At 45.3% G+C, this 19,116-nt stretch overlaps 1 protein-coding gene across 3 annotated transcripts in view; it reads right to left on the bottom strand.

Moving 5' to 3' along the window:
• Window positions 1-19,116, bottom strand: part of CLPB (caseinolytic mitochondrial matrix peptidase chaperone subunit B) — a 149,011-nt gene that overhangs the window by 102,444 nt on the left and 27,451 nt on the right. For all 3 annotated transcript variants that reach the window (XM_032641087.1, XM_032641086.1, XM_032641089.1), the window contains exon 3: window positions 10,597-10,683. In XM_032641087.1, coding sequence (XP_032496978.1) covers window positions 10,597-10,683 — 87 coding nt within the window. The remainder of the gene's footprint in view (window positions 1-10,596; window positions 10,684-19,116) is intronic.

The following is a 19,116-nucleotide window of genomic DNA, read 5'->3' as shown; positions in this document are numbered from 1 at the left end:
TAAAGATCAATAATCATAATAAAGCAGCCACGGTGGGTTGAGCACTTTACATTTACTATTCCAGTTCCTTATAACCACTTCCAATGAGGTACTAGTCAATTTTACAAATGAATAAACTGAGGCTCAGCGAGATAACATGAGTTATCCAAGTATACACATTAAATAAGCACAGGAATCACGATTCAAATCCATGTGTCTGTCTGGGGCCAAACCCAGTGCACACTCCCCTAAACCACACTGGTTCTCACCCATCTGACCATCCATTAGTCTGTCATACCATCCCATAGTCGCTGGGCCCTTACTATGTACCAGGGACAGTGATATTTTCAGATGGTCATAACAGCTAGCTGGGATAAGAGGGAGTCTGATTCAGAGGGACAAGGGTCAAAATCAGTAGAGGGCTCAGACCAGGTGAGATAATTTGGGCAAGGCTTAAGGAAGGCATGGCACGTTAAGCAGAGGGCCAAGGAATCGAGATTACCCATCACAGGATTTCCAGGACAATCCCAATTTCATATCCTTAGCCTAGTTCTAAATACACTTCCATATCTTTCAATCTGTGGCTCATAACACACAGTCGCCAAACCGATGGGGCAGTGTGGTCAAGCCCTGGTTATTAGGGATTCTTTCCACAGTATAGCCTAGACTAGGCTCTCTCTAGGCAAATGATCCACAAGAGCATGTTGAGGCTGGTACATCTCCTAGACGTACTATGCACTAGGCATTGCAGTAAGCAGTCTTACATGCATGTTAATCTTCGCAACCACCCTATGCTGAGGCAGATGTTATTATTGTTCCTACTTTGCAGATGAGGAAACAGCTGTTCAGAGGTAGAGCTAGGTTTTAAACTCAGGCCCTTTTTCCAGAGCTCTTGTTCCTCACCACTCTGCCACACACAACTAGACTGTGCTCCCCAAAGTAAGGACTGTGCCTGGCCATCTGTTCCCTTGCACATAGGCTGCAGTACGGGCCAGTAAATATTCGTTGAATCAATTCACTTCTAAGGCCTTAACACTGCACTGTTGATGCACACATTGAGTTTTCAGTCAGCTCCTGGGCTTTACTTGCTAGTATTGCTAAAGTGGGTCTCCTTGGATTTTACAGTTGGTTTTTGGTTTTAACTGTAGACTGAAACACTTGTCCCTATTAATTTTTATCACCACAGATTTAACCATTGCTCTAGCCCACGGAGTTCTTATTTCACATCCCTGACTCTTTCACCTAACATATCAACTACCTCTAAGCTTCATTTAATCTGCCCATTTGGTTGGCATTTATCAATGGTCTCACTAGAATCAGTGATATGACTAGTGAATAGGACAGACCCCTGTGGCTCACCAGTACAGTCTGCTTTCCGGTCTGATATCCATTCACATATAAACAATGAACCAGATCATTCACCATTCATTAGTTTGACCAAACTATTTGCCACATCATATTTTATTAATGTGGATATTATGAGAGACAGCCAAATACCTTGCTGCAACCCAGACACACCTACCATATTTACTGTATATTCCTGACCCACCAAGCTGGCACCCCTATTTATTTATTTATTTTTAACATCTTTATTGAGGTATAATTGCTTTACAATGGTGTTAGTTTCTGCTTTATAACAAAGTGAATCAGTTATACATATACATATGTTCCCATATCTCTTCCCTCTTGCGTCTCCCTCCCTCCCACCCTCCCTATCCCACCCCTCCAGGCGAGCTGATATCCCTGTGGCACCCCTATTTAAATAAGCACAGAGTGGGTCTGATGTCTTTAAAGAGGAGGTGCAGGAGTGGACCATACCACAGTCCCTAGAAATGGAACACCCTTCCCCAGGCTGCTGAACTGGATGAGCACTGGATGCTCTTTTCATCCCAACTGATCTTCTCCATGAAGACAGCACTGAACACAGAACCCCAGGATGGGATATAGCGCTGGAGAAGGGGGTGGGTACCCTGAGACTGTCAGTTTAGGCAAATGAGCTGACATCACTTTCCAGGGAGCAGTGTCTGGGTGGCCTGAGGTCAAGGCATGTGTCTGCCAAACTAGAAACGGGTGCATGCTGGGCTTGGAATATCATTACTACGAAACAGGATTATCTTGAGCAATGATTCTAAATGGGATTAGAAATGACTCTCTGTTACTCAGAGATAATCAACCACAGCAGCGGTGGGAGAGACATCAAGCTCGGCACACTTTTCTGGGGGCATGGTGCTGGCATTCCGGGCACCTGGCCAGCACGCTCACCCGCCCTTCCTTGCTGGGAAATACTGGGAACTGCTCTTCACTAGGCAGCTGTGGCCACCTGGGACGAGAGCAAGCTCCACATCAAAGTGCCCTGCTTTGGGGTCCCATGTTCTAGGCCCAGCTTCTTAGATGAAAAGGAGTGGAAAAAGAATCTCCAAAGCCCTACAGCTTCTGCATCACCCATCAGATACTGGCGAGAGGCAAGTAATACCCCCACCTCCATCAAAGATAGGCTTACCTGCAGGAAATTCACTAACTTCCTGAGGTCACCAATCAGCAGCAGCACTGGTAGTCATAATAATAATTAAGACACTATCACTACTACTATACTACTATTAACTACAGTAGCAAACTCTTATCAAGTGCTTACTATGTGGCAGGCATTATTCTAAACACTATACATATATTTACACATTTAAAGTAGCTCAGCTTATTATCTCCATTTTATGGCTGAGGAAACAATCACAGATAAGTGAAAGAACTTGCCAAGGTAGATGACTAGTAAGAGGAAGAGACAGCTTGGATGTGAATCCAGGTCGTCCACCTCTAGAGCTCACAGCTCTACCACATGCTAGACAGTTACAGCCTGAGAGGACCATGGTCCGTGCTGGATAAGGCTTTCCTTTACCCTCACTGGTCTCCAGACCCTGCCAGTGCCCCCTACTAACTCTGGTACATCCCTACTTTCTTACTTTTATGAGCCTATGCTCACAATGGTGCTTATTCCAGAAATGCTGTCTTTCTGCTCTCCACCTCTACCAACCAAAATCCTGTCCGTCTTTCAAGGCCCACCTCATGTGAAAGGGCCTCCTTTCATGATTAACCCCTACCCCAGCACTCTAGGCTGGTCTTCTCTGGGTACTGACCACATTCTGCCTCAATCTGCCGTTAAAAGGAGGCTTGTTTTATCCCTTTTCTGAAAGTTTTCAAGACAAGGAGAGTAGTTTGTCGGTTTTTAGATTTCTCAAAAAATCATCCAGCACATAGTGGGTCATCAAGAAACCCTGCCTGAATTGACTTGACTCCTGGTCTTGGCACCCCTTGATTCACTGCATGGCTTTGCTCCCTGCATCTTCCCTACCCAGGCAGTATAGTCCAGTGGAGAGAATAAGGGTTTGGGGTTCAGAGGGACCTGACTTCAAATCCTGGCTCCCCCTTTCACTTACTGGACAAACTTAGGCAACTCATTTTCCCTATCTGTAAAATAGGGATAATAATCCCCCTATTTTAGGGTTGCAGTGAGGATTAGAGCCAACATGGGAAGTATTCGACATGGGCCTGGCACACAGAAGACACCCAGTCAACCACAGCCATCATCACCACTATAGTCAGGAGATCAGATAGCACAAAGCCAGCCTCCTCCGGCCAAAGGAAGCAGCACTCTGCAGCAAGCAGCCAGGCTGAGAACAGGCTGGGGACCTTGGGAAGAGACTGTAGGCCTCCAAAGCAGGATAGACCTCCATGTTGTCAGGTCCCCTGGTACCTACATTAAAGCACAGGTACTGGGGTTCTCTACCTGCTCTGCCTCTGGCCAGCCAGCAAGGAAGAAGAGCCTCCCATGGAGGCTGCCTCAGTCCAGCTGCAAGAGAAGCATCAGCTCTTTGCTCTAAGAACACTTGTGGAGCTGTCGGCCACACAGAGAGGCCTGTAAAACCTCTCCTGCAGGTCAGCGATTTGGCTTGGGCTGCTGGGTTCTTAAAGATAGGATTTAATGCCCCCCCTCCCCTTAGTAAGGTGGAGGGAAAATAAGCAAATGCTAAAAATAAATGACTGCTATGAGAGGGAATTAAATGGTCTTCAGCCAAGGATGGCGGCATTTTAAAATTAACAAAGCCCAGGTACCACATCCAGGAAGGCCTTGGCAAATGCGTGTTATCCACTCATTAGCTCAGCTCCTCAGGGACCCCAGCCAAGCAGGGAAGGCAGTGCCGGGAAGCAGTCCTTCCGATGCTGATGAAATGCACTCCGGGAGAAAAAGCAGAAGGAGGGAGGGAGACTCTTGTGGGGAATTTCAAACAGTTCTGTTGGAGCTTCCTTCTCTGCCTGGCAGTCTCACTTCTCTGAGGCAGGGGCTTTCAAGGCAACCAGCAAGCCCAAGTGGACTCAAATCTGAACCTCCCCCCACCACCCCACTGTTTCAGGATCTTTGGTTCCTGAAGCTCCACAATGGCCATGCTATTTAGGTGGTCCTCCCTGCGTGGCAGTCCAGGGACAAGGAAACCAAGAATGATGTGGGATGAGAGGCAAGCTCCCAGTCCTGAACCCTGCACCTTCTCCTCACCATAAAGAACCATATGACACTTTGTGAGCCCACTGTATATCACTCATAAGGTGAATTTATCACTATTCATCAGTAACTCTACTTCATGACATCATGAACCGTGTGAATCCACAAATCTTTATTCTCTACTAACAATCAGAATATATAGTACTCCAATGTAAGATACCATCAACTATAAGAATTCAAAACATTCCAGGTGACTATAAACAGTATGAATTCATTTTAACTCTACTAACAGGAATTCTCAGTACACCAAAGGTCACAATTAACAGTGAAAATATAGAGAGAGATGGTGGTTTTTTGAAAACTTTTTAAGTCTTTTTATTGAAGTATCATTTATGCATAGTAAAATTCATCCTTTTAAGTTGTACAGTTTGATGAGTTCTATGACCACCACTATAATCAACACTTAGAGTATTTCCATCACCCCAAAAGTTCCATTGGGCCCTTCCTCCCACTCCTAAACCCTAGCAGCCACTAACCTGATTTCCGTCCCTATAGTACTGCCTTTTCCAGACTGTCATATAAATGGAATTATACAGCAGGTAGCTTTTCATGTCTGGCTTTAAGTTAGCATAAGGCTTTAAAGATGTGACCATGTTGTTACCTGTACAAGAAGTTTGTTCTTTTTTTACTGAGTAGTCCACTGTATGGATGTACCATAATTTGTCCATTCACCAGATGATGGACATTTGGGTGATTTCAAGTTTTTGGTGATTATGAATAAAGCTACTATAAATATTTGCATACAGGTCTTGTTGTAGATGTATGTTTTTATTTCTCATGGACAAATATCTAGGAGTTGGTATTGCTGGGCTGTACCAGCAATGATAAATGTATGTTTTACCTTTATAAGAAACTGCTGAAGTGTTTTCCAAAGTGGCTATACCATTATGAATTCCTATCAGCAGGGATGACAACTGTTCTGCATCCTTATCAGCACTTGGTATTGTCAGTTTAAAAAATGTTGGCCATTGGTATAGGTGTGTAGTGGTATCTCATTGTGATTTTAACTTGCATTCCCCTAAATGCTGAGTATCTTTCATGTGCTTATTTGCCATCAATCTCTTCTTTGGTGAAGTGTCTGCTCAAATCTTTTGCCTATTTTTTAAAAATTGGGCTATTGGGACTTTCCTGGTGGCGCAGTGGTTAAGAATCCACCTGCCAATGTAAGGGACATGGATTCGATCCTTGGTCTGGGAATATCCCACGTGCCGTGGAGCAACTAAGCCCGTGCGCCACAACTACTGAGCCTGCGCTCTAGAGTCTGTGAGCCACAACTACTGAGCCCGCATGCCATAACTACTGAAGCCTACACACCTAGAGCCCATGCTCCACAACAAGAGAAGCCACCACAATGAGAAGCCCGCGCACCACAACAAAGAGTAGCCCCCACTCGCCGCAACTAGAGAAACCTGCGCGCAGCAACAAAGACCCAGTGCAGCCAAAAATAAATAAATAAATTTATTAAAAAAACAATTGGGCTACCTTTTAATTACTGATTTGTAAGAGTTCTTTATATCTTCTGGATACTATTCTTTTATCAGACGTGTTCTGACAGCTTCTTTTTTGAGGAATTAGAATTAATACCATTTTTCTTCCAAACCACTATCCCCTGCATATACATGCTGATGAAGAAAACAGGACAGACTTAAAATTTCAATTTACAAATACCTTAGTGTCATTGGACAAAGGGTCAAGCAGTACTCAGTACCTGTTAAAACTCATGAGACTATTTTTACCTCCATGATGAGCGCCCAACCACCATTAAGCTTTAAAGAAAGCTACATCTGGAGAAATGGCTGTCCTATAAATAGCTTTTGCCCCCCAGGCTCTGCACCTCCCAAAGCCCTGTTCTGGTCCGCCAGGCTCTTGGAATGGTCAACAGTCGTCACACTCCATTGCTGGCCATTGTCCACTGGGAAAGGTAGGAGGCTCCCAATCCACCCCTCAGTGAAAGAGCAAACAGTGGGGCCTGTGGCTGCCTGGACATCAAAGTAGAGCAAACAGGCCCGGCAGGCCCTGCCTCTCCGCCTACACATCCTGCAAATGCCATCTGAAGGAGCATCCCTGAGGGGGTCATGACTTTCAGCTTGTCACAGCACACATCAAAGTTTGCACCACACACGAACTGGGTGCATGGGTTCGAATCAAGTTGCCCAAGAGCGGATACTCAGCCATTGTGTCCAGTTTTAATCCCGTGTTTTCCCAAGTAATTAAGCCTTCTTGCTTATGAACTTGTGACTAAGTAAAGCATCACTGAGAGGTTGTAACATCAAAGTGCCTTCCACCGTCTGTCCATGTTTAGTAAAATTGGATTTCTTTCCCTTCTTAAAGAAAAACTAATTGAATTTAGCTGAAGGCTGGGTATATTTGCACGAGCCAGTAGAGGCTGTGCTAAGTCACAGTGGTCATCCTGGGACCCTGTGGCTTAGCGTGTAGCTGGGCTGGGTCAGAGTGCAACACGGAATGAGGCACCCAGACTCAGGCTAAACAAGTGCCTGTGGCATGAGGCTTATGGAGGGCTCACTGTGGAGAAAGGGCCAGCCCCCGCCAACTACTCCTCAAGTCAACACTACCCCCAAGCTGTTACTAGGCTGGCAAAAGGATTGTCCTAACAGAATGTTGGTAAATCTTTGGCAGGAGGGCTACTGAAGACAATGGCCATCACAATGCTCGAGTCCTTGATGTCAGCAGTCCAAGTAAGCTTCTTAAGGCAAAGGCTGTGATGCTTACTTAGTATCTGAATCCCCTTTAGCCTAGCATATCAGCACCTGACACAGTGTAGTTTTTAAAAAAGTCTGCTGGATGCATAACATGATAACATAAAGGTATGTCAGCACAAAGTTCCTCTCTCCTGAAGAACCAAAACTCTGTATCCCTTTTTTGCCCTGCTTGTCAGGAAACTTCAAATTAAATTCATACTCGATTCCACTAACTACCTGATTTACAGTGAGTACAGCCTGGTCCCATTTATGTAAAATTAGACACATAGATATAGATATAGATATAGTGATCAGTCTCTAGGTAGAGGGGATTCAGTTGACGGCTACTTTCTTCTCTATATTTTCTTTACAAAAACAATAAACCTATTTTTGGAAAAGAAAATCTCTAGTTCAATCCTGATAGAATTATCTTTCCTTTTACCAATATGATTTCTGATCTTGATCCAGTTTTAACTCTCCTGTGTACATTTATATTTGTATTTTGATTTAAGTCACCTTAAACCCTTTTTGTAAATAAAAGGAGGGAATAAATTATAAATAAGTTCCCATGCATATTTTTAACATTTTGTTCTATAACACTGTATTTTCTGTTCAAAATTAAACGAAATAGCACTCTCTTTACTATTCAAAATTAAATAAAATAATAAATACATATATAAATAAAGGTTCACAAGAAGATAATCTCCTTAAGTATAGAGACTACTGTGTTCATATCCCCAAGGACTTAACACATTAAGCAGCCAGGCACTAAAGGCAGTTGAGGGTGAAATGACTGGGCTTCTCTCAGGATATCTCCTTTGAGCTTGTGGGCTGCCAACATTCTAAAGGAGGTGAAGGTTCTCTACTTTCAGCCTTGAATCATGGGGTGCTGTCCCTCTACTCGCCCTTGACCCAAACCCATTTCAAAGGTGGTGGCATTTCAGGCCTGGCCAGTATGATTCCAGAAGGGTTTGGTGATTGATGAGACGAGAATCAGCACACTTCTAATACAGAAAAACTTACTGGCAGATTGTGCTGGGATGGACACAATCCTTCAAGACCACTCCCATGGCACCTTACCAATGAGGCCTACCCACCCTGGCATTCCCTTTTACCAGATTCTACTTTTCCTTTTTTTCCATTAGCACTTCTTATCTTCTAATATATAGTTTACTTATGCATTGTATTTATTGTTTATTGTCTGTCCCTGCCTCTCTCTACCCAGGGACCACCACTTGTACAGAAATAAGCTCTTTGAGGATAGGGATATTTGTATGTCAAGAACAGTGCCTGGCAAACAGTAGGTGCCAAACAATTTTTGTGATATGAATAAATAAAGCCAACCTGAGAGTATGCTATTTTCTATAAAAATCTGTCCTCACTGGGTACCGGAAGGAAGAGGAGGGCACAAAATAGAAGCTTAAAACACCAATAATTAGTTCTAGGAACCAAGTACACACAAGCCAACACGCTCACTTTGCTCAATGAGCATCACTGATTTGCTAATGGCCCTGGATAAAGACAGAGCAATCAGTTAAACCAACAACTCATTAGATTCAGAGAGAAGTGTCCTCAAAGCACATCTACTAGCTATGTGCTCACTGATTGGCAGTACTCTTAAGTATAGTGTTAATTCCTATTCTGTCTCAATGCTGATAAAACCAAACATAGAAGGGCACATACCCCCTCCCTTTTCTCCACCACGGGTTACCTCTTGCAGATGGAGATACCTGCAAGCTGGGAAAGACTGGTGGGTGGGGGTGGAGGCAGGGGAGGGGGGTTATAAGTGGTAGAATAAGCACATGTGTGTTTGTGTGTAGAGGTCTAATGCGAGCAGCAGAGAATAACATCTCACCATTTGTAACCTGTATCACATACATTATCTCATTTGATTCTCACAAGAATATAGTAAGAATCTATCTGCTCTGCGGTGAGATTCAGTCCCCTCACCCCCTCTGCTTTGATAATATCCTGTCCACACTGCTCTGATACCATTGATTACACTATACTCTGTTTCTCTACCTGCCTGTCTGTTCCACATTAGACCACGAGCTCCCAAGGCCTCTGATTCCCCAGTGATTAACATAGAGCCTGGTTCAGAGTAGATATCTACCAAATGTTTGTAGAAATAGTTGATTTCAGGTGAAGAAACAAGGTGTTCATAGAATTTTGAAATTCAACTAAGGGTCAGAGCCAGGACTGGATTCCAGGCTCTCAACTGTGGAACGTATTTACATTAATTTTTCTTTTAAAGACTATGTGATTAGAGCTAAAGAGGCAAATAAGGAGAAGGAGTGCTGAGATCAAGTTCACAACAGAGCAGCAGAGAAGAGAGAACTCTCTCAGTACAGCTAAGTCTCTCAGCCAGTCTGAGGCAGTGCCTCCCCGACATTATAAAATACCTGTTTGGTTGATTTCCACCACATTTATGACCCTTCCAAAGGTGGCCAGTACTGGCAGATAAAATCCTTAAAGATCTGCTTGAAGGGAAAATGAAAACTTCCACCTCCCACCATCAATGTCAGTGGCTGTTACTAAAGCACCCAGTCTGCCTTCTTTGAAAGCATCTCTTTTTGTTCTTTTTCAATCAATTCTTTTGCATAATCACAGCTAGAGACTGCGACGTAATGGCAGCAACCAGCCCAAGCCCTGGATCTGGCAGTGGGAGGCAGCAGTGAGGTACAGTAAAACACACAAACTCTGCAGGCAGTCAGACCAGGTTCTAAATTCTGTGTGACCTTAGACAAATCACTTTACCTCTTTGGGCTTCAGTTTTCTCAGCTGCAAAATGAAAAATAATAATATATATCTTGTGGGTGGTTGTAAGAAGTAGAGATAACTATACACAAAGTAGACTGTTTCAATCTTTACACAACAGCTGCATGCTGGGGGAATGGGGAAGCATATAGGAAAACAGCAGGGCCTCCAATGAGAGGGAAGGAACACCCCCACCTGCCCTAGTTTATACCAGAACTTCCAAAGGAACAGCCCAATGGAGCCCTTGCTGGGGACAGTGACTGCAGACTGCTCAACATGGATAATGATAACGTAATCATGATGATAACTTGCACATGTACACTTAACCACTTACAACAGGCTTTCAAACATTTTGTTGCTTCAATAAAGCAAATGACTCGCCTAAAGTCACAAAGTCAACGAAGGATGGAGCTGCGATCCAGAGTTACATCTTCCCTCTCCACAGCTCCTATACTTTCCATTGCACCAGGTGTAGACCAGTTCCTTAGGCTGAGTCCGTTTCCCTGCCTTTCAAGAAGACAGCAGGGGGACAGGCAAGGGTGGGAGAGGGTTCAGGATCGTGGTCTGCAGAGCTCTGGCAAAGGGAGCCCCATGTGGAAGGAGATCTCTCACCTGTCGTTTCGGTTGATGGCTGCCACCATGAGTGCTGTCCAGCCAAGTCTGTGCCTTGCATTGACATCAGCACCTTCTGACAACAGCCTAGAAAGAGACAGAAATATTTTCAGTGTATGGCTTATCATGGACATAAGAGTGGAAGAAATGAAAAATCAATAAACAGGGAGGCTAGATGAATTTGGAAATAGTTATAGGGCTTTGAGAACTAAATACCCATCCCAGCTCCTCTGGTCACTCTCCCTTGACTCCAGGCTTCTCCTACCTCTCTCCCTCTTCCCTTAAATGAGTTTGTCATCCTCCCAGCCTACTGAGGAAAGAATGTGCCTTCCCCCCTGTCCAGAATGCTCTCTCCCTGCCTCTCTGCCTATTCTAAACCTACTTTCATATAATGGGATACAACCCTGGCTTGAGGACTCTCTCCCAAGTAGGCTTTCCTGACTCATCCAGTCCACAGATCTCTCCTCCTTCCTTAGAATTCCCCCATGCTTAGCACCAAATGCCCAATGACACTTCTCATCTATGTAGCTCCCGGTTTATGGAAGAATCCCACTTCTCAAGTTTATCTGTATGGTCGCTGTCTGGAAATTGGAACTCTGAATGCAAGGGAAGATGGAAAGAATGTTAGAAATGCTAGATTAGGTTTCTAGAAAAGTCCATATGAGCCTATTTGACTCTATATGCCAGTGCCTAGTACACAGTAGGAGCTCAGTAGCTGTAAACACAATTTTTTAAGTATACCACTAAAGGCCTGAATTCTGGGTCCCAGTAGCAGGGGGCCCTATAATGTGGGGGTGGATAGAGAGAAGGAGAATGAAGAGAACCAACTCTTACTGAGCACCTCCTACAAGCAGGAACTGCCCCAGAACTTTACATACATGCTCTCATTCACTCTTCACACAATCTTAAGGAGCTGGTATTAATCTCCTTTTTTCATGGATGAGGTAATAAGCTCAGCGAGGGGAAATGACTCGCTGAAGGTCACAAAGCTAGTTAAGGGGCAGTACAGTGACTGGAACCCAAGTCAATAATGGCTCTGCAGCCTGAATCCTTCTCACCTCACCAACCTTCCTCTACACTGAACCTGACTCCACGTAACATGGAAGAGAAAAGACTAAATGGACTCCAGCAAATCAGCATGACATATGCTTGGCCCTGTGCTGAATTCTGGGATGGGGGTGTGGAGAAGACATGGGGTTTGCCCTAAGGAATTTAGTTGTGGAGGAAGGACTCAGGATAGCAGGAAACCAAAGGCTGTCGTGTATGGTTTCCCACCATAAGTGCTGTAGGAGGCCAGGAAACAGGGAGACCAAAAGTCAAGAGTGTTTCACCAACAAGGCAGGAGCTGCTTATGAGGAATGGGCATTAGGGGGAACTGGGAAGCTGTCTACTCTTCAGTGCGTTCTAGACGAAAGGGCACTGGCAGAGAGTCCAGAGGCTTGGGGTTGAGTCCTAGCACCATTCTTATGCCATAATCTGTAGTAAATGCCCCTCTGGACCAAGCCAAGTCTAACCTCTGTGCTGCTGAAGTAAGCAGGTGATAAAGGCTTGGGAGGATGAAGAGACACATCATGTACTCATTCGTTCACTCAGCCTGTGCTGATGCAGGGAATGAGACAGGCACTGTCAAAGCCTGAGGGGAAGACAGACCAGCAAGCACGTCACTACACATCAGACGAGTGCTAGGAAGGGGGCCTCAAGTTGCAAATGTACAACCAGGGAACCTAACCTAGCCTTAATGACCCAGAAGGCCTCTCAGAGGAAGTGATGATAGAGAGTTAGCCAGACAAAAGGGGGCAAGGGAGGGAAGGAGTGTTCCAGGCAGAGGTAAAGCCTCTCATCAGAGTAGAAGGCAGCATGGGGTATACGAGGCCCTGAAAGAGGTCTGGCACGACTCAGGCACAAACTGCGAGGGGAAAGTGTTAAGAGAGGAGGTTGGGAAACCCTCTTCTCTCACCTCTAGTTTGAAAGGTTTCTTCTGGTCAAAGTCCTGGGCCTCTTCCTCTTACCACATACACTGTTAAGCATCCTTTATGCAGAAACAACTGTCCATAGCCAAAGTTGTTAAAGAGGCTAAGAACCCTGGGGATAATTTTCTGAGACAGAAATCTCTCTTCGCACAAAACCTTCCCTTGTTTAGCAGGCCAAGCAGTGCTGTGGAGAGCGCAAGTTTCTGAGAACTGAGAGACTGGAGTCTGATTTTAACTGTGATTCTGGTTGGATGGCTTCACTTCTCTGGCCCTCAGTCTATAAGACCAGAAAATCAGGAAGGGCTGATGAGAGGTGTCTGAGGGAAAAGACTTCAACTATGCCTTGAAGAATAGGAACAATTTACAGAAGAGGGAGGAAGTGCATGCCAGTCAAGACAAAAGACACAAGATACTATTCAGAAGCAGGGAAGGGATGAGAAAGTATACTCAGAGACCATCAGGTAGATCCATCTGTGTGACAGTTAGCAGCACAGAAACAGGCAGCTGCCAAGGTAGGCAGGGCCTACCACAGGGCCTCAAAAGCCAAGCTAGGAGGCCAAGGCAGTAGGCATAAATCTTTTTTAAGCCATGGACTCCTCTGAGGATAAATCATCAAAGCTGATGATTCTTTCCAGAAAAGTGCACAGGCACACACACACTCAAAAAAAAAAAAATCTTTCTTTACATACAATGCCCAGGGGTTCGTAGGTCCCCATGAAATCAATAGTGGACCCTAGGTTAAAAACCCAATCTAAAGGGTTGACAAATGCCTGGCATGTGTGTGCTATGGTCCTGCCCTCCTGTATCTCAGTCAGAAATCATGAATCTCTCTCAGCAGTTCTTTCCTATGGAGCCTTTGAAAGAGCCTCAGAATCTTTCTCAACACTGGTTCCAATCAGCTACCATCAATAAGAAGAAACCTATTTGCCATTCCTTGGACTCTCACCATAGGCAAGTGGGGTTGTCACTGAAGGTTTGGGGCAAAAGAACTTATAGAATTAACCTAATAGCTTAAGCAGGCTGAATTTGAAAGGAGACAGAATAGAAAATGGGGACAAGGAGACCAATTTGGGGGTTGCTGTAACACAGACCAAGGGAGATGAGCTAGGGCAGGGAAATGAGAAAGTGCGCGTGAACAGAAGAAACGCAGTGCAGCCAGAATCCTTTATGCCTTTAGTGGGTCAGTGACCTGTGTTCCCCTGCCTGGGCCCTGAGAATTCTAGAAGCAGCACTCCTCTGGAGGCAATGCTGAAGAAAGAAGATTGAGATGCCTCCTCTTCCTGCCCCTTAGGGCTGAGTGTAGTGTAATAAAAAGAAAAAGATGAATAAAAGCCTCTGGAGCAAGTCAGATGTGGATTCAAATTCTGGTTCAGCTAGATAATGCTGAGCAAATCAATTCTGAGTCTCAGTTTTCTCACCTATCAAATAGGGACAGTAATCTCTAATTTGCAGGGATCCAAGCCCAGTCCCTGGCACATAGCAAGTACTCAGTACAAAGTGGTTTTTGCCTGCCACGCTACCCTGTTTCCATCTCTTTGAAGGAACAAAGCGATCTGGCCTCAAGTTGGTAGTGGCAGGTTGGCAAGTACCCTGGGATTCTAACACAGGGTCACATGGGATGACCTGGGTAGTTCAGCCAGGCTGGCTTCACGCACTCCTTTGTTCATTTATTCAACAAACATGCACACACTCACTCTGTGCCTGGCCGCATATTGGCTACTGAGGAGGAGACGACTGAAGTTCTTGCTTTCCAGAACCTAAGCCAAGCAGGGTTTTCTTTTATTTTTTCTTTATATATATATATATATATATATATATATATATATATATATATATATATATAAAATGCGCGTGTGTGTATTTATTACTTTTTTCCACAAATAATTGCATTTTAAATTTATTTATTTATTTATTTATGGCTGTGTTGGGTCTTCACTGCTGCGCGCAGGCTTTCTCTAGTTGCAGCGAGCAAGGGCTACTGTCGGTTGTGGTGCATGGGCTTCTCATTCAGTGGCTTCTCTTGTTTCAGAGCACGGGCTCTAGGTGTGTGGGCTCAGTAGTTGTGGCTTGTGGGCTCTAGAGCGCAGGCTCAGTAGTTGTGGCACACAGGCTTAGTTGCTCCATGGCATGTGGGATCTTCCCGGACTAGGGATTGAACCCCTGTCCCCTGCATTGGCAGGTGGATTCTTAACCACTGCGCCACCAGGGAAGTCCATAATTGCATTTTAAGATATGTTCATACTGCTAATTCATACAATAATTCCACTTTTAAGTTGCTACTTAATGCTCTATGGCACATCCACCAGATTTTCCCTCTCTGCTCTCCCAGGGATACCCACCCAGCTAACCTCCATCTCTCAGCCACCAAAAGCAATGCTCAAAGAACATCCTCTTACATATACCCTTTTGGACCTGTGTGAGTATTTTTCCACGGCATGTACTCAGAGTGCAATCCCTGGGTTACAGGGTTTATATCACTTGATTTAACTAAATAGTGCCAGGGTCCTACAGGACAACTGCTCCATCTACCCTCCCACCAGCAGGACAGGGGTGTTCCTGTGTACCACGGACACTTGGCAGTAGCCAACTTCCTAATCACTGCAAGTTCAATAGGTGTAAAGGGATCTCACATTGTTGTTTTAATTTGCATGTCTCTGATTACCAATAATTTTAAGCTACTTATTATATGTACATTAGCATGTTGAGGTTTCCTTTTCTGTACATTGCAGGGTTTTCTTTTAAGAGGAGGAACTGCTGGGAGAGAAGGCTTCTCCAAACTTGCTATCCTTTCAATGAACAGTGTAGAAGGAGCACAGGGCAGAAGCAAGAGACCTGCATTCTAGTTCCAGTTCTGCCACCTCCTACTCTAACACCCCACAGAAGGTATATTATCTCTCTGAGATTTAGTCTCTTTATAGGTCCACTAGGGTTTTAAGAGGTGACACTGAAATCTGAAGGAAAGGGCTCTGCAAACCTGAAGGGATCATTCCTAGGAGGCAAATCTTAGTGTTTTTTAGTGAGACACCAGCTTTTAAGCCCTGCCCAGCACACTGGCTATCATTCTTTGCAGCTTCTTGGGGCTGAGGTGTAAAGGAGAAAGCAATGGCCCTGGAGTCCAAAGGCTGGAGTTCAGATTCTGGCTCTTGTTTCTTGTTTCTGGCTCTGTCACTTATTAGTTGTGACATGGGGGCTATTAATCCCTATTGTGCAAGGTAGTTGTAAGGATTAAAAGAGACACCACATGGCAGAATTCCAAAAGGAGTGGTGGCACCTAGTAAATCAAGGAAGGACCAGAACAAACAAAAACCTCAGTGACCCCAACTCCAAACAACTTCTCCTCTTTCAGAGCTGGGTGGGCCTCTCCCCCACTTCCCCTCTGTGTGCAGAGCAGTCCCAAAAGTTAGGATCTCACAAACCCAGGTCTCCTCCATTTCATTTTGTTGCTTTGCAAGTGAATGCCCAGCGGGCAGTCATTTCAAAGTCCTGGGCCAGCTGGGCGGGTGGATGCCTGCTGAGAGCAGCTGAAAGGGCCTCTGAGGCCTGAGAAAGCCACCCTTGCTCTCCCCTGTGATTTTCACCAACGGACAAAATGCGGCAAGTGAATTAATCTCTTTTAAAAAGAGCAATGCTTGTGACAGAGCATGGTGTCTCCGAAAAGGTTAGGATTCCATCATCCCTGAGATGATGAGTGAAAGGCTTAATGCAGGTTGCCACTCAGAGCAGAGCTGCCTGTAACCAGGGGCTGAGAAGTGAGGGTGGGCACTGCAGGCCTTTCTGGGCTCACTCCAGACTTGTGGAAGCCCCTTCCCTAATGAACTAGGTCTCCTGCTTGGCAGGGCAGTGGTGGGTGACACTAAACCCAGGGTAGATGATGGAGAGGAGACCACACTAGCAGTCCAGAGTTGAATCCCAGCTCATGTACAACTCTCAGGCAGTAGAGAGGGGCAGGAAAATAAGCGAGAGAGACCTTGGTTCAAATGCAGGCTCTGGCACTTACTGGGTGGGTAGTCATGGACGAACCAGTGACTCAACTTCTCTCAATCTCGCTTGGTCTCCTCACCTGAATAACAGCTCCTGCTCTCAGAGCCTGTTCCAAAACTGTTAAAAAAAGGGAGAGGACTCCACCAGCCCTGCTCCATATGTCATTCAGGGGCACCATGAAGAAACGAGACAAAATATATAAAAGCACTTGGTATGTGATGAAAGTGCTATACAAATGGAAGAGCCTATTTCATTACTATCATCATTTTCCAATGAGTGTCTACCCCATTTTAAGGAAGCAACAGAGCAAACTAGGATGATATATCCAAGGTGTACACAGAACTTGGAATATAAGTCCTCCAAATTTTCTGTGGATTGATAAATGGATGGTCTCAAATCCCCAGGCAAGGGCAGTGGTAGAATAAGGTTTCTCTAGCCCAAGAGCTGAAGATTTCCACATGAGAGTAACTAATCAAGGGAAGAAAAGCTGCTCCCATCTATCAGGGACCCAGGAGAGTCCTGAAGGCTACGGACCAAACAGGCAGCAGTGGTTACCTCTTGTGGGGAAGTGGGGGTGAGAGATTCAAACTTTCACTTCCTGCTATGAACTCTTCTGTATTGTTTGAAGTTCTGTTGCTGTTTTTTTTGTAATAATAAGCATACTATTACTCTTAAAAAAAATTTCTTAGGAAAAGAAGAACTTTGGACCTAGAGCTTATACTGAGTGGAGTCAGTCAGACAGAAAGACAAATATCACATGATATCGCTTATATGTGGAATCTAAAAAAAAGGTACAAATGAACCAACTGACAAAACAGAAACTGAGTCACAGATGTATAAAACAACTTATGGTTACCAAGGGGGAAAGGCAGTGTTAGGGGGGTGCGGGACAGGGGTAAACTGGGAGAGTGGGCTTGACAGAGACACACTACTACATATGAAAGAGACAACTAATAAGCACCTACTGGATAGCACAGGGAACTCTACTCAATACTCTGTAATGACCTATATGGGAATAGAATCTAAACAAGAGTGGATATAGGTATACGTATAACTGATTCACTTTGCTGTACAGCAGAAACTAACACACTGTAAATCCACTATACTCCAATTAAAAAAAAAAAAAAACGAGAAAGAAAAACTTACCCTTTCTTCCTCCCAGAAGCCTTCCCTAAGACAGCCTTGGTGCAGCCATGATACCCTGTGCTAGCCTGTGTCAACAGCTGTCATACAGTTTCCTTGTCCTACTTTCCCAGTAGTCAGCATGGCCCCCTAGAAATGAGGACATGCCTTGTTTCTTGACTTCTGGTGCTGGCACAGTGGCCCACACCAGAGGCTCAGGGGTTGAACAAATGAATGCCTGTAGCACTTCCCTACACAAATCTCTCACCTATACTCATGTGCCTGTCTTCTTCCAAGAACTTAGGCTCCTGTGTATATGTGGAAGATGTGGGTGAGGAAAATGTCCTCACTCTCAGGGCTGAGGACGCTTAGACACAGGCCTGGGGCTGGAGGCCATGGGTTCTAGTCATGGCTCGCTCAGTAACTAGCTGTGTGACCTGGATAAATCTGTCTCTCTGGGCCTCACTTTTCTCTGCAATAAAATAAGGGAACTGAATTAAATGATTTCTCAAGTCCCTGCCAGTTCTAAAATCTTAGGATTCTAAATATGTACAGCAACAAAACAGAAATGAACTCCTGGCAGACACGGGCACCAGCATGACTTCCAAAGAAAAGTCAACTCCTCAGGCTTGCTGTTTATAGGAGGGAGGGAGTCCCAGAAAGGGATACAGGACAGTTTTGAGTTATTATGGCTAACAGCTCTTCCACTCAGGGGAGGGAGGTAACACTTGGTTTTTCTTCCTTCTTCTTTATGACCAATCAATATAAAGCGGCCACTGAACTTCAATCGTGCATTGTTCCAACTGATTTCCGGACCCTTCACATGAACTGCCCTCAGCTGCAGCTGGGGAGGGGGCTGAAGGGTGGGAGCCCTGTCCCACCTGCATCAGAGGCCTGGAAGCAGTGAGCCATGCAGACTCAATCATAATTGCTATCTGGGCAACAGGGCCCTGGCTGGAGCCTCGCAGAAGGTCCTGTTTACAGTAATAACAGCACCAGGCCCTGCTGTCTGAGCAGAGGCAAGGCGCCTGGGGCTAGAATCCACACACTGCCTCCATCTGTGCCTTATCTACCCTGTGGGTCTGGGCTGGGAAGGGTGGGGCAAGGGAGGAAATGCTGCTCTCAGACCCCAGCCTCGGCCAGCTGACTTCAGGCAGGTCCAGGTGCTCCAACTCCACAGACATGAAGCCTCCCTGGCATCTTTTGCTTTCACTGCTTGGACTGAGCACTCTCATTCAAGGGCTGGCTCAGGGCCCTGCCCCTAGGAATCTCTCCAGATGCTCTCATTCCCAGTGAGGTAGCCCATCTCAGCACGGCCATATCTGGACTACTCCAAAGGGCAGTGGGTGGGCAGTGAGGGAGGAGGACTGGCACTTAGGCAGCACCAACAACAAATGAGGTGTGCTGTGTAATGTGCCTGCATGCTTCATAACCAGTTACCTCCTAT

This window comes from Phocoena sinus, chromosome 8, assembly GCF_008692025.1.
Source record: "Phocoena sinus isolate mPhoSin1 chromosome 8, mPhoSin1.pri, whole genome shotgun sequence".
NCBI classification, from domain to species: domain Eukaryota; kingdom Metazoa; phylum Chordata; class Mammalia; order Artiodactyla; family Phocoenidae; genus Phocoena; species Phocoena sinus.
This window is presented reverse-complemented; position numbering and strand designations above follow the sequence as displayed.